Source organism: Myodes glareolus, chromosome 7 (assembly GCF_982192425.1).
Source record: "Myodes glareolus chromosome 7, mMyoGla1.1, whole genome shotgun sequence".
NCBI classification, from domain to species: Eukaryota; Metazoa; Chordata; class Mammalia; order Rodentia; family Cricetidae; genus Myodes; species Myodes glareolus.
In genome coordinates this window covers 83,580,042-83,596,572 of record NC_142032.1, presented here as the reverse complement: position 1 = coordinate 83,596,572, position 16,531 = coordinate 83,580,042, and the positions used below count along the sequence as shown (strand labels likewise).

Below are 16,531 nucleotides of genomic sequence, written 5' to 3'. Positions count from 1 at the left end.
ATTTGCCTAGTGCAGAAACTATAGAGGAAATGTAATTACACAGGGCAGGGGGAAGTTTTGGCATGCTATTGAGTTCAATAGAAGTCCAAACTAGACTGAGGAGTGTGGTAAAATTACCTTTTCAAAATGTATATATAGTTCAGGGCCTGGAGAGACAGCTCCGTGGTTAAAAGCACAGGCTGCTCTTCCTGAGGACACAAGTTCAATTCCCAGCACCACATGGTGGCTTACTACTGCCTGTAACTACAGTTCTAGGAGATCCATGCCTTCTGGTCTCCATGGTAGCTAGCCACACATGCAGTCATGTGGTACACAGAAATACATGCAGGAAAAGCACTCATACACTAAAATAATAAAAATTATTTTTAAAAATGCTAGAAAGTAAGCTTTCTCCAGCACCCCTCAGTTCGTCCGTTTCTGCTGGTAGCCCCAGATCTGCTTCCTGCCTCTTGGGAGTTGCCTAATGGGGAGTTGACTTAAGAGCCACCATACCGTATGCAGCCTTTCATGTCTCATTTCTCTCATTTAGCATCATGCTTTCTGGGTTCATCTATCATGTATCAGTACTCTTATTATTGTTTTAATGGGGAGAGGTTTATTATGGTTTGCAGCCTCCTCCATTGCCCTGAGCTTGTGGCGACACAAACATTATAGCAGCAATGGTGGAGCAGGGTTGCTCAACTTATGACTCAAGGCAGAGAGAAGCAGGAGGAGGCTTGTACTGAGCTCTGTCTTTCAAAGGCATGTCTGGGAACCCATTCCCTCCAGCCAAGTTCTACACCTCTTGAGGGTCTTTCCAATTAAGCCATTGATGAGAGGCCTCATGATCTAGTTGTCTCTATAACTCCCCTCACAGATGGATCCAGAAATGTGCTTTATTAATCTGCTGGGTGCCTCACAATTTGGCGCCAGGCAGTGGTGGCACATGCCTTTAATCCCTGCATTCAGTAAGCAAAGGCAGGTGAATCTCTGAGTTTAAGGTTAGCCTGGTCTAAGGGCTATACAGAGAAACTTTGTCTCTGGAGGGTAAAACAAAACAATACACAGTAGCACAGTGTAAGCAGGTGTAGAATGGAACAGGGGCAAAGACCGAAACTCAGCAGGGGGTGTTTTAAACCATAACTTGGGCATGGTGAGTGCCAATGGACTTGGCAGCTCCACCCCTATGGCCTCTCTGCTGGGCTAGTTTCTCCTTTCCTGTGGCTTTCCCTGGCAGACAGTCCATGCTCCTGTCTTCTCCAGCTTCCTGTGGTTTCTGTGTCATCTTCAACTTCACTGTCACAATTTCAAGTGCCCTCCCACAAGTTTCCCACAAGGATCTGACCTTGCTACACATTGACTGGCTGCCAGGCTTTCTTTTGAAACCTGAATGAAAGCATTAGTGATCTTGTAAATTGTTTCAATTTTGCACGCTTGCAAAACCAGCATCCCATGAACAAGCACTAAGTTAAGGAGTAGTTTTGGTCCCTTGGTTTATAGCCGCAGTGGTTTCTGGGTGCATTAACAACTGAACTTGAATCATTTCCTTAGGTAGCCTTGTTCAAGCAGCTCTTACAGGAAAGCCTTCTAGCTGTTCATACTTTGATACCCTTAACCCTGTGGTAGGTGTCCTTACAGTTTCTGCAGTATCGTCAAGATATCTCTTCCGGAACCATAGCTTGTAGTCATTTTCTTCTGCTACTTCTGTGTTTATGCTAGGACACAGAAGTTTATAAAAGGTGAACTGACCAAAAAGCAAATAGGCCAAGGAGACAATTTAATGAGCGGCATATTAGGATATCTGAAATCCTGGGTAACATATGAGGGTGATGCTAAGTGCTCTGTCCACATTGGTGTCAGTGACCAGGCTAAGTGCTGTGTCCACGTTGGTGTCAGTGGCCAGGCTAAGTGCTATGCCCACGTTGGTATCAGTGACCAGGCTAAGCACTGTGTCCACGTTGGTATCAGTAACCAGGCTAAGCACTGTGTCCACGTTGGTGTCAGTGGCCAGGCTAAGTGCTATGCCCACGTTGGTATCAGTGGCCAGGCTAAGCACTGTGTCCATGTTGGTGTCAGTGGCCAGGCTAAGCGCTGTGTCCACGTTGGTGCAGTGACCAGGCTAAACACTGAGTCCACGTTTGTGTCAGTGGCCAGGATAAGCACTGTGTCCACTTTAGTGTCAGCAGCCAGATCCCTGAGCTTCCTGACATGGATTCTGGGAATTGAACCCTTGTTGGCAAGTGTTAGAGCTTCTCTACCTGTGCTTCCACTCGTTCGGCATCTGAGCTGTCAGGATGGAATGGGTAAAGAAGTCACTGACTGGAGAAAGGAAAGTAACAGCTGAGAGGAAAGTTCAGGGTTGGAGACTAGAAGTCCCAGTGACAGGGGAGCACACTGTGTGCGCATCCCTAGCTGCCTTAGCCACCCCCAACCGCCTCTGTCCAAACTTGCCCTGAGTTCTGTTAAATTTCCTTACCCAAGCTGTCTGTAAAATGAGAATCTCCATCCTTTCAGTTAATATTGGAGTGGTGTCACTTGCTTAAACACCACTGCTGTTAGAAGAACAGAAAGTGAACCTTTATCAGTCATTAAGACATTTGTGGTGAAGCATTTGTTTGGTGTGTGTAACCAATAAACAGCTTGCCAAGGATACGCTTTCTGGTAGAAAGCCAGAAATCACATTGATGGCAGGGATAAGGTCCAGATTGGTGAGCACGTCACATGATTTGCCTGTAACAGGCTCTGGTGGGCGTGTGTGCTGCTGCACAGCTCTGGGTTACATATTTTCTGTGGCAGTGCCTTTAACCCAGTGATGACACACCTCCTCCGTCTCCAGTGAAGATGGTCACGGTGGCAGCAGACATGCTCAGACTGTGTCAGTTTTAGTTACGGTCCCACGCTCAGTAGAGCGGGACTCCTGTGACTCTCCGTGTGGATGGTGCACAGGCGCGAGCAGTCCTGTGAGGCTCGTGCAAGGCTGGAGCCTCTAGTTTGGTTTCCTTTTTTCTGTTGTGTATAAATCTCTTGTTTGGATGGATTGGTTACCCGGGCAACAACTGTAGGGTAAAGATAGATTGGCTGCTTGGGGAATGCAGTCACAGGCCCCTTCAAAAGACAAAAACCCTGTTGTGTAAAGCAAAAATTAGTAAATGGTTGGACTTTTGCTTAACCTGACGTGCTGCAAGAAGCCACACTGAACTACAGTTTTCCCAGAGAACCTCTGGGATGCGGCATGGTTCTAATTGTAGCTTGTTTTTAATCCATTTGATTCCTGCTGTGTGTCCACTGCTACAGGCCATTTCATGATTCTCCAATGAAGCACAAAGTATCATTTTTTTCTCAGAAAAGATGACAATCTTTTTTTGTTTGTTTGTGGGCTTTTTGTTTGTTTTTGTTTTGTTTGATTGGTTTTTCTGGTTTTTCAAGACAAGGTTTCTCTATGTAGCCCTGGCTGTCCTGGAACTAACTTTGCAGACTAGACTGGCCTCGAACTCAGATCTGCCTGCCTCTGCCTCCTGAATGCTGGGGTTAAAGGCGTGCGCCGCCATGCTGTGTTCTGTTATTTTTTTTTTTAATCCCCACTTCTGAGGGTAGACAATCCCTGGGCTCAATACTCAGGACCACCACTACCTTCAAAGCTGCTTTTTAACATCAGCTGTTTGTACGATGCAGACAGAGTGTGTTAGAAAATCTAGAGGCAGTAAAAGATGGGCCAAAGATAATTCATTGAAATAAAGATGAAATTTAAAGCCCTGTTCAAAGTGTGGGCGCTAACAAAATCTAAATCTCCAAGCAATTGGCTGTGCAGACTCTCCCAGTTAGCCCATAGAATATGTGTGAGTACATCATAAATATTACTGAATTACAGTCTTACTCCAGAGGGCAAAGTATAACAACATTAACTGACTACTGTTAGTACTAACCCCTCTCTATTGTAGGAAAATCTGTTTTCACTGGAAACATGAGAGTATTGTTTTGGGAATCTCATTCTCTAATAGCTGAGCATTTGAGAACCTTGCAGGAATCCTCTGTGGGATGTAGAGATGGGACCCAGGACCTCATGCATTTAAGCACACATCACTTATCACAAACCCAACGCACAGAAAGCTATTTGGGTATTAGTGTTCTTTTGCGCAGTATACCATCTAATTGCTGATTAAAATTAGCTGACCTTTCCTGCAGACAGCTACAGAGCAGCTCCAGGGTAGAGTGAGTGACATTATTGTAAATGTTTGCTTGCTTTGCCCCCCTTCAGAAGTGCTGAGTATTTGGTCTTGCTTTGTTGTGATACGGAATTTTAGAAATACAGGAGCAGAGGCTCTCTACAGCTGAACAGCCACTGGGTTTTTTTCCAGTTTGTTTATAGCCATCATTTTCATTTCCTTGCTTGTTCGTGCTGTGGTTTGCTAGGCAGAAGAGGCGGCAAAAAGAAGTCTTACTCTGAAAGCCTTGACAGTTGGCAGGCACAACTGTCTTCCTGAAGCACAAGGGCTTCCTTGCCCTGTTCTTAACCAGAGTCAGAGGGGGAACACGGCAATACTCAGAAATATTCTCAAGGAAAGAGAGCTTTCCCTCTAATGCTCGGGACAGGGTTTGAATGTTTGGACACACAAGATAATCCTCAGTGCAGATCTCATCAGTGGGTGTGTGCAGCTGCCAGCCAGGCTTCCTTTGTCTGTTGCGTTGTGAAGACAGTTGCCTCCATAATGGGAATCCAGTGTTGCATTTGGGCAAGTGTCTTTCATCACTACAGTTCAGCTTTTATAAAGGGAACCACGACTCCGAGAGGGTAGTTTGTTAGAAGTCTTTCTGCCGAATGATCAGGAGTGGTTTCCTGTTAGGAGTTCGTGGGCACAGCTGTGAATGCCTTCTTTATTTCCAGAATTACAGTATAATGCTTTATCATAGTGAGGCTCTGCCCTGCCTCAACTTAGCATCCAGAGGAAACTTGGACTGTTTGAGAAGTCATGTAACCTCCGGTGCCTACTCTGTGAGTCTCTAGGTTCCACACAGCAGCTGGGGACACAGTGGATGACAGTTCCATAAGAGTTTGCTCACTTTGGTCTCCATGCTGCCTGTGACAGTCTCCATATTGTGCCTGTGTTTCTTGCACCTGTGCAGGATTCATCAGCTGGACCTGATTATTTGATTTAAAAGAAAAGGTACAGCTTGTTTATCATCTCAGAGTTCTGGCCAGGGAGAATTAGCATTGGAGAAGAGGGGAGACCATAACTTTTTTTTTAAAGATTTATTTATTTCTTATGTGAGTACTCTATCTGCAAGTATGGCATTAGGCTAGAAGAGGGCATCAGACCCCACTGTAGATGTTTGTGAGCCACCATGTGGTTGCTGGGAATTGAACTCAGGACCTCTGGAAGAACAGCCAGTGCTCTTAACCACTCACCCATCTCTCCCGCCCCCATAATTCATTTTTCAGAGAACTTTTTTTTAATTATCCTTCTTTTCTAAATCTTTTTTAGTATTTGGTTTTTTTTTTTTTAATCGTGTGCACAGTGTGGAAAAGGTACATCTGAGTTTGCAAGTGTTTTCAGACAGGCTCTCTCACTGAGGCGGTCACAGCTTGAGCTAGGCTGTGGGCAGCAAGGCAGCAGAATCCCCTGGTCTCCACCTCCCCACACTAGGATCGCAGCTGGTACTGTTTTGTCCCTAGTGGGAGCTTGGGAACCCAAAACCCATGCTTGCTCAGAAATCACTTTACCTACTGAGCCCCTTCCCAAAACCTACTTTACTGTACTCTTTAAGATCTTTATAGTGTATGTGTATGTGTTGTCTTTCTAGGAGCGAATGCCGTTATCCACAGAGATCAGAAGAGGGCTTCAGATCTTGAACCTGGAGTTACAGACAATTGTGAGCCCCCTACAGTGGGTGCTGGGAATTAAACTTGGGTTTTCTGCAAGAACAGTAGATACTCTTGACAACTGAGCTGTCTCTCCAACCCATTTTTCTCTTTCTTTTTTAACACATGCTTTATTTCTAAAATGGGATTGATGGAAAGATGCAAGTTGTACCAAGCACTCCTTCCATAGAAACCTACCTACCCTCCCACTCTGCACAGACAGACCCAGCCCTGGTCTGCTGCTCCCATTCTGTTGCCAGTCCTTAAGAAGGCCGTTCCTGCCAAATGCCATGGTTCTGAGGGAGTGTTGCTGTGAACTAGGGGGAAGGGACTGTTCGTATTAGAAACAAAAGGCCAGCCAAGAAAGACACCCCCTCCCTAGAAAGAGGCAGAAATCTGCTGTCTTCAGCCGCTCTCAAGGTTTACGCTTGTGTTTTAGTAGTTGCTCCCTATTTGCAGTCGTTCTTGCAGAGGGGACAGCTTTTGTTTGAAAGTAAATTGTAATTCTTTGTGTGGAAAACAGAAAATAGTCTCTTGCCTTCCTAATCTGGGTTTCTCTAAAGTAATAACATCCAAATGGCACTTGGTGCTTCAGAGAAATCAGTTCACGAACAGGAAAAGGGCTCACAGGCAAGCTGCACACAAGCTCAACCGCCTGAGTGTGATCCTCGGAACCCAGGGAAACAGAAAGGAGAGCTCACTCCACAGCTGACTTCAGCCTCCCTGCCCATGCATACACACACACACACACACACACACACACACACAAACACAAACACACACGTATCACTTTCTCTCTCACACTGCCCTACAGGTTGATAATAATAAAATAATAAAGTTTTGAAAATTAATGATAGTGGGGTACTTTACAGTTGGCCTTTGTCACTTTTGTTTTCCTGCTGACACCTGCCGTAAGGCTGCAGCAGTGTTCTTACATAGTGATAAAAGTAGTGAGCCACACCTCTTACTTTCGGTGAGTTCACCTTAGTGTTTAATGCATTGTATAGTTTTAGATATTATCATTAAGTATATTCCAAGTTTGCATTCAATTTCTTATACATACTTCTTCCTCAGCCAAAGTAAAGTATTATACAGACTTGAATCCAGAAAGAGAAAAATGCAGTTCTTGCTGCCAGTGTGCAAGATCAAGAAGGGCAGGAGCCTCAGGCAGCAATTTTGCTGATGTTTCCTTGGAGCCCGATCAGTGCCTGACACAAGTCCTCTGAGAAGAGCATTTAGGATGCAGACTCCTGGTGGTGTCCAGGTGTCCAGTTAGCCTGGGCTGTGGTCTAGTCTCTAGAAAAGCGGCCACGACAGAGAGAAGTGCTTTTGTTCAAGAAATGACTGGACTGACTGCTTTACAGCTCTTGGGGCTTGTTCTCATTGCTTATGTTCATTTTCTACATTAATCCAAGCATTGCCACGTTATAAACAGCTTCAGACTGCTGAAGACAGCTTCCGAATTAAATGCTTGGATTACCCACCCAGGTACCAACAAGATGTAAGTGTGAAAGAGATTTTGTGGGAATACTCTCGGGTGTCCAGACTTACTAAAGTGTTCCACCTTTGCATCTTCCCAGGAGCGCTCACTGTGGGCCTAGTGCGCCAGTGTCAAACCATCCATGGACGAGACCGGACCTGCATCCCTCCCCGGCTTCCCCCAGAGTGGGTCACCACCCTGTTTTTTATCATCATGGGAATCATTTCCTTGACTGTCACATGTGGTTTGCTGGTGGCTTCCCACTGGCGAAGAGAAGCTACAAAATATGCTCGATGGATAGCATTCACTGGAAGTAAGTAGCCCTGCTTACTAAGTTGGTCTAGAAGGCACACACAGTGGCGTTTGTACGAAGATATCAAGATCAGTCCTAAGGACTCAGTAAATCTTCCTGGAGCACCACTCACGTGGCCGTGAGCTAGACCGCACAGTCCCACAGCTCATCAGCGTTCCCACTGCAGAACCAGGACCCCACAGCTGTCACTGCTCTGTGTGAATGCTCTTTTAACGAGGCTCACTTTTATTCTCTGTAACGTAGTGTTTTAGGTTTGTGACTCGGAGCTACCACTAGTCTGAGTGGTTTCCACTTCCTGAAGGTACTGGTATCCTCTATCAAAATAAAGATAAATCTAGGAAAATATATAACTTAGGTGAAGGCAATGATTTGCTTTTTAATATTGTTGATTTTTGTTTCTACTGGGTTGGATTACCATTGAAAAATCAACACATTTAGTTTTTTAGTAACTGTTTGTCACAGTTTCTTATTCTACTGTTCTTTCTGTTCTTTTATTATTCTTATTCTATTTGCAGTGGTGTCATGAATTTATTTATTTCATATAGTATTCACTTATAATTTTCAAAACTGGTTTAATTACTGAACACTTTAGAAACTTATCACAAGTTTAAGGAAAATACATACACACACACATACACAAGAACATTTCTGTGATTCTGCTTTCTTTGTCGCTAAAATAGTTTTTCACCACAGGGTATATTTGGCAATATTTGGAAACGTTTTTTATAATGACAGCTAGTGGGCAGAGGCCAAATGTGCTGCTGAACATCCCCCACAGAGAGAAGTGTCTGGTGCACAGTAGCCATGGTCTGCAGTCATAGGATGAAGACGTGTGCAGAACACTGAGGTCTCCAGTGCAGAGTCTTGGGCTCATCTCAGGTTGCATACGTTTGCAAAGATGGTTTTAACATAGCTCACTAACGACTATAACCAGAGTAAAAGATAACTTCCGGTAACCCTATTAACATTAAAACTAAGTTTATCTCAGCTAGACATGTAACTGAGTTAGAGCACTGCTAACTCTATGTGAGGCCTTGGGTGCTGTCCCTACCCCCAGAGGACAGTCCAAATATACACCATGTCTTTAGAGCTGAGGGTAGTGCTGTTCCTCCGGGACTCCATCTCTCCAACTGCCTTGGAACTTTGTTTCCAACTATGTTCATTTTTGTCTTACCATCTTCTGAATCTGAACAGTAGATTCTAGATCAAATTGCCTTTGAGGTAAGCAACTCCTCATTGCCCTTATTAAAAGTGAGGAACAATTTGATGATCTGTTCTTGTCAGAGACCTAAGACAACTCTTCTAGAGAGTGAGGCCGGAGGCAATTGTAGCGAGGAGACTGCTAACTGAAAGCATGTTGATGAGGAAGGACTTAAATAAAGAGAATCTAATCTTGTATCTTGTACTCACAGACACACTCATTTATCCAGGTGTGATTCACTCACTAATGAGTAAAATAATATTAGAGACCAAAAACCTAAACTGCAACGTGACAAATTTACATGGGGCCAGGAAAGGAGAGGAACTAGGGCTTATCTTTGTTTTTCATTGTCCTTCAACAAAAAGGTCTTTGTGTATAGTCGACTCCAAAATGCAATGTGTTTTTCTTTTATTTTTGAAATTGTGTGTGCATATGGGAGTGATTCAAGTTGATGGATGGTAACTAAGTGAAGTCTCATTCATCACTGCCACCAGCCTTCAGAGCCTCTTTGCCGGAGGCACTTGCTGTTTCCAGCAGTTTCTAAAGAGTAGTGTTGTATACACAGAAACCCATATCTACTCTAAAAAATACATACTTATACTAAAAACCTTTCCATTCTCTACCTCTATTCTTTAACGTAAAATGGCTTGGAGTAAATTTAAGTTGACATTTAGTCTGTGCTTGCTGGCTGGGGAGGAGTTCAGGGGGAAATTGAGCTCCCCCTAGTGGTTCAGCTATGAAGATGTATTTGAGCCCTGCTGTATATAGAGTTTTGTTTGTTTTTGAATTTTTGAGATAGGGTTTCTCTGTGTAGCCCTGGCTGTCCTAGAACTCACTCTGTAGACCAGGTTGGCCTTGAACTCAGAGATCCACCTGCCTCTGCCTCCCAGTGCTGGGATTAAAGGCATGCTCCACCACTGCCCATGTGTATTTAGTTTTTCATTAGTTAGGTAGTAGTTTTTGTAATAATGTGAGAGTAGCTTTCTAATGACAGATCCTCTGTCAGGAGAACCCCATGAGAAGCAAAGATGAGTTCTTTTCTTTAATTCTGACCCTGTTCTTTTATCACACGTGTGTGTGTGTGTGTGTGTGTGTGTGTGTGTACACCCACAAGTGAGTGTGTGCTCATGTGGAGGCCAAAGGTTTTTATCAGGTGTCCTCCTATTACTCTCCAACTTAATTTTTGAGACAAGGTCTCTTACTAGACTTGGTACTCACCATTGGCTAGACTGGACATCCAGCAAACCCTGGAGAGCCATCTGTCTCCACCAGCGCCTGTCATACCCAGTGGTTTGTGTGGTGCTGGAGATCTGAACTTGTACCTCTCTATACACAGCTGGTACTTCACCTACTGAGCCTTTTCCACAGCCCCCTTTTTACCACTCTTGATTATAGCCTCAGGTACAGGTGCTCCTGTTGTCACTACCAAGAAATCTGTCCCGTGGCCGAGACGATGCTGGCTCTGTGAGCTTGCCTGAGACCAGAGCTTGATCATCACATGTGATAGCTGCTGTTATAAACACTAATGATGATTTAGGATCTGAAGTAACTTCACAGTTCTCGATAGCTTAAAACAAAAATTCTAACTACATAAATCTGGACCATAGAAAGTATAGAGAACCAGATTCCTAGGCCTTAAAATCAGAATAGGAAGCTGTTACTTTCCCAAATTATGTTGAACTATTCATAACCAGTTTGGAAAATACTCTTCAAATTTTTATCTATAATTGTAGCTGTTAAATGAGTGGTATTTATTGTCCATTAATAAAGAACAGAATTTTTTTCAGTAGAGAAAATTGGTACAGTAACATAAACTAATGTTTATATATTACTAAAGTGTTTCTGAATTATTTTACTGTTTCCTAAGTTGCTCAATATCAGAAAAAAAATACTTTAAAAATAGTCTTGCCCCCAGTGGACAAGTAAGTGTGTGTGTGTGTGTGTGTGTGTGTGTGTGTGTTTATACAGTGTGTTGGTGCAGGCTCTCATGTGTATAATTCAAGCTAGCCTGCTGCTTGAGTTCTTGCCTGCACCCCCAAGAGCTGCACTTGGTTCACACACACCTCCCTCAACCCCATGGCTCCTATTAGACTGGTTTCATTCACTCACTCCCACTGATAAGTGGATGTTTACAGCACATATAAAGTTGTTAATTGGTTACTAGTCAAAAGGGCCAAAACCCTAATGGAATCTGACGCCTACATTTTTCTTTTGTAGAAGGAAAATACAAAAAATTCAGATTTGCTTGTATGATATTGTTTTGTGCAGTCATTTGTCTAAAGTGAAATAGGTTTTCTGTCTGTATAGTATAGAATAATCTACCAAAGTGATACAGAGCATAAAAGAATACTGATATGTCTGGGCACTGGTGGCACAAGCCTTTAATCCCAGTACTCAAGAGGCAGAGGCAGGTGGATCTCTGTGAGTTCGAGGCCAGCCTGGTTTACAAGAGCTAGTTCCAAGACAGGATCCAGAGCTACAGAGAAACCCTGTCTCAAAAACCAAAAACAAACAAACAAAAAACACATAAAAAAGAATACTGAAATGTTTCTTAAGTGATATTACTTAAGCAAGCTTTGCCGTTTAATGTATTATTGGTAATTCATCCAGGAAATGATTGCATTAAGTTCTTCTGATTGATTAACCCACCAAGAAAATTTTAGAGCTATTGTCAACTGATATATTTGTCCAGGGTTCTCTTGATATTCCTAGGGATAGGTTTGTCTTGGGAAAGGTTTCACATTCTATTAATGAGAAAGTTTTGGATCGTCATACCTAGCAGCTAGTTCATCTGTTCAGAGAGCCTTCTGAGCTGGGCGGTGTTGGCGCACACCTTTAATCCCAGCACTTAGGAGGCAGAGGCAGGTGGATCTCTGTGAGTTCAAGGCCAGCCTGGTCTACAAGAGCTAGTTCCAGGACAGGCTCCAAAGTTACAGAGAAGCCCAGTCTCAAAAAAAAAAAAGTCAGCCTTCTGTCCCAAGAAGTTCAAGGGATGATGAAAACTTGACTACTACCTTCAAGAAACAAAAATAACTTCTCAGAAAAGCTAACCTACCTGTGGGTAATTTATGTTTACTAGGAAGATCATTTCTTTGGTAGCACTGGAAATACACTATTTGGTAAAAGATTAGACAGGTATTACTTCTGCCCAGATACTGGGTTTTCTGTAACCTTTCTAGAAACATTTTAATGAAAAATGTATTTTATTGTGTTTATATATAAAACCCAAAGGAGGTTTCTTACCCTTCCTGACTTTGTTGTCTATGTATTTAGAACCCTGATAGAAACATTACTGTTTTAGAACATTATCCTGGAGAGATAACCACTCTCACAGTGTGCTAACCATCCCAGAGATCAGATGATCTCTCTCCAGTTGGTTGGAAATCAGAGTAAGAGAAGTGGTGTTTATGTTTGTGCACCTTTTCCCTAGGTTCCCTCTACCACTGTGAGGAGGACCGGCAGTGACAGCGTCTACTCAGCCCTTCTGTCAGCCCGGTGCTTTGCCAGGAGCTTGACATGTTTCATTTATCCTGTTAATATTTCTCCTATTTTAAGGAAGAAAACAGGCCGGCTAATATTAGGGCAGAACATCACCCCTAGCTCTGCCCTTAATTATAAATGTTAAGATAGACAGACAGACAGACAGACACACACACACACAAATGCTCATAATTCAAAACCATCTAAAGACTTGTATAAAGAACTGTAACTCAGCGTCTACTGTGTTTGATTTGTTAGACTTCAGGGAATTGTGTGCCCTGTAGTGCATACGAGTCTTTTGACAAAGAGTTCATGTTTTCACAGGTGTGACCTTGTTATCTACAGGTCATATAAACTGCTTTGTACCAAATCTTCATTGTTGTTTTTGTTTTTTGGTTTTTTTTCCATCACCAAAGCATGTTACTAATGTTGTATTTTGGTTTGTTTTACAGTGATCCTTTTCTGTATGGCTGCCCTAATATTTCCAATAGGATTTTACATCAATGAAGTCGGAGGTCAACCTTATAAGTTACCCAACAACACAGTAGTTGGGTCGTCATATGTACTTTTTGTCTTATCGATTTTCTTCACAATAGTAGGACTTCTCTTTGCTGGCAAAGTCTGTTTACCAGGCTGACGAATGTCTAAATGGCTTAACTTGCTTTTATTTTTAATTTTATTTTTTATTTTTAGAGGTTGGGAGGACAAGAAGAAGGCATCTGGGCAGTCCTCTCATAGGAAGATGCTTAGATGAACCTGATGCTGAAAAGAAAAAAAAAATGTTTTGATTTGTTCTCACTATGCACTTTGGATTTTAAAAGAGAATGAGAGCCTTTTCCATAACCAAATACAATATTGACTAAATCTCCTGAGCATATTCAGGCAGGCAGTCTGCACTGTGATAGTGACCTAGTGAAGGAGAGTGCTTTATACTGAAAGCATGTGGCCCTTGTGACTCTGGTGATCTGTTTTTAATGTCTAATGATTCATGGGGGGGGGGAGCCTAGTATTTATGAATCATGATGGACCAGAGGGGTGCTGGAGGTTCGTGTGGGGCTGGCCTCACCTCCTAAGACATTAGTGTTCTCAACTTCTTTGTCATGTTATGAGCCTTTGGCACCACAATGGATTGCCATTGCATTACTGCACCGAGAAGCCAATAGATCAAAACTTGTTTGCTAAAATGTATGTAAAAATTCTAAAACTCCCTAATCTCTGTGTACAAATGAAAAAAAGAAAACACTAAGAAACAAGTTTGGGGTGGGTGGGGGAAATCTTCCTTATATTTATATAAATATATATATAATATATATATTTTGCTGATGCAGTATACAGTGTGTATATGTGTGTGTGTGTATGTGTGTGTACATTTATATATGCACACATGCAAACAGTTCCTGGAAGAGAACTCTGAATGCTTGCTAGCAAAACACTGTGGTGTGCAACCTAGAACTCAATAGAAAAAAGCCATTTATCTGAAGGCTGCATAGTGGAGAGAGTCTTCAGTTTACCTCATTCTTTGTAGTAGCCCTTGATTTTGACAGGTTTCTGTAATAGGTACAAATAACTCCATACCTTTCTAGGTGCAATTTTAAGTTAAGCTAAAGATTCTTTCTAGGTTTAATTTATTTGTATATGATAGTAAAGGTAAGGTCATGTCAAACCTTATAGGTTGGGGAATCTGACACTGTTGAAATGATTGGCAACTGTCATCTGTTGTATTATAGAGAATTGTTTTTTCCCACTGGCTCAGTCTTCTACATTAATAATGTATTGTATATGTTCAAGCACACAACTTCATGTAAACATAAGTTCACTAGCAAATATCTGGCTGTTTGGCCTATTTACAACACTAATTCTACTCTACCATAAAAATGACATTTAGTCTGTAAGCATTGTTAATACATCTTTCCCAAACACTTGAGCAATACACTATTTCCTTTATAGGCTTCGCACCTTTGTTTGCTTGAAAAGCTGACACCCTTGCATTTGTTTCGAAGGCTGCATTAAACCCACGGCCTTAAGGATTTTTCTAGAAGCAACAGTACAGCTTACCCTGAATTCATGAATACTTTAAACACAGTCCATTCTTCTCTACGTGTCCATGTCTGTGTCAGCACCTAGATTTCTCCTGGTGAACCTTATCTAATGCCGTTTGGAGCTCGTCACGAGGGTGCTTCATGGCAGTGGAGCTGAGTTTGTAATCTCTATAGTGAATGGCAATCTAGATGTCCCTGTTGGTGAACAGAACGGAGCCGCACGCAGCCTGGGCTTCATACAAGCTGGAATGATTTCTAAGAAGCTTGACTATTCCTCAGAATAATTCCTCAGAGGTGGAGTTACCTCCTCAGAGACAGTTCAGAACGGAGCTTCATTTCCTTCCCGCCAGCTTGTTCTTCACCGCTTCACAGTATTAAGTTGTGGATGAAAACCCAGTGTTTGGGCTCACCCAGGAAGTCTGGGGGAGACCCTTCTGTGTGAAGCCTATAGTAAATCAGGAAGGACATTTCCACCAAGTATTACATCAAGTCATTCTGAGGCCACCACTAGACAAGTTTGTTGTGTGCACACTGTGGATTGTACTCTGATGATCCCTTAGTCAGATGGGTCACTTTGAAGGAAAGCTTTGGTAGTTGGCATAATACCACTGATATGAAGTATTAGCAACATACAGTTCAAATTAACTGACATGACCAAGAGCTTTTCTCTTTCAAAAGATGGGTTTTATTGTAAATAGTTTCTCAAGATATCTTTAACTGGATCATGAGCATGGGGAGAGAAAGTTTCTCAGCTGCTATGAATTTCCCCACTGTTTACTTCTCTCAATTACAGTGGTATTGCATTTAAGATTACAAAATTTTAGGTTTTATTTGTATCTATTACCAAACCATTAAATTGTCTTTAATTTCATCATTGTCTTGGAGGACCGGTGCATGACGAGCTGGTGGGAAACATCTCTCTAGCCACTCAGCGCTCTAACCCAGGATTAAACCATCCCATCTAGTAGTGTGTGAAGTCCTGTCCTTGGAAACTCTCCCAGACCAAATGTTGCTGAAGTGGGCTCATCCGTATAATCTGTCCTGTAAGTGGAAGGACGCCCAGCTGCCAGCAGCTGCTTTTAAAAGGTCACTATGAGCACTACATAGCACAGTATTAATTTATAGCAGGAGTCATATCTTGTAAAATGTATATAAAACACTTATGGTGCAATCATTTGTCAAATTTTTGTCTGTTACATTGTTCTTAGAGTGTACGTTCTCCTCATGCCTAAGAGTATCACTGTAAAATCTGCTGAAAACTATTTTTAGGTTTTATTTGCACAAGACTGAATTAGTTTGAGTTTTGGGGAAGCTCCTATTGAACAAACCTAAACATCTGTAAGATAAAAATCTCCAATTCATTAAAAGCAAACATTTCAGTACGATCCTTTCCAAAGGTAACCCATGTTCTGTGTTGTTCGTGTGTGGGTGTGATGTTGCCGACTCTTCATCTCTCACAAACCTAGTTTCTGTTCCATCTGTTTTGTTTTTGAAGGATGCCTTTTTTTCCTTTGTAATGTTCTAGATGACCAAAACAAATTGGTTTTTATCCTTTTGCCTACAGCTTTGATTTCTCTCTGTGGTGTTCTGTGAGTTCACTGTTTAATCTCTTCAGTGAAATAGCAGATAGTCCTGGTGACAGGCAATCTATTGATTTAGAAGAAAGGTCCTGAAAAGGTGTGGAAAACTAACTTTGGATCTATTCTTAGCTATGATTTTGCATCATGGGCTTCATTAGAAGAACGTGTTGCATTTATTTTGTCTTTATTAAAAGACTACTAGTCACTGGTTACTCTGGTTACAGTAACTGTTTTATCAACCCACTTTGATTTCTTTTAAATTTTCACTCACAAGTCAAAACAGTAAGCTTTCAGAAAATTTTTGAAGGATAAAAATATATGAAGGAAAAAGGTGGCCTGTGTAGAATTACCTACACGGAAATTTTAGTTGTATTGCCTTGAGAGGTTTTAGCTTGTGGTCAAGATCTGTATATTATCCCAACTTTATTGAGAATTGTTTTCTAATTGGTTATAACATTTTTTCAATTAATAGTTTGAAAACAAATTGTTAATACGACTGTATAAAGTGAACATAATTTTCTTCACTTGTATTTTTGTTATTGAGCAAGTTTATCAAAATAAATTGTCTACTAAAGAAACTAAAAAGGCTTCTATTACTTTTA

At 41.9% G+C, this 16,531-nt stretch overlaps 1 protein-coding gene across 1 annotated transcript in view; it reads left to right on the top strand.

The window, feature by feature from the left end:
- Positions 1-16,514, top strand: part of Mosmo (modulator of smoothened) — a 57,326-nt gene extending 40,812 nt beyond the window's left edge. The window contains exons 2-3 of the mRNA XM_085693020.2: positions 7,417-7,629; positions 12,763-16,514. Coding sequence (XP_085549146.1) covers positions 7,417-7,629; positions 12,763-12,947 — 398 coding nt within the window. The 3' untranslated portion in view covers positions 12,948-16,514. The remainder of the gene's footprint in view (positions 1-7,416; positions 7,630-12,762) is intronic.
- Positions 16,515-16,531: the final 17 nt, after the last annotated feature.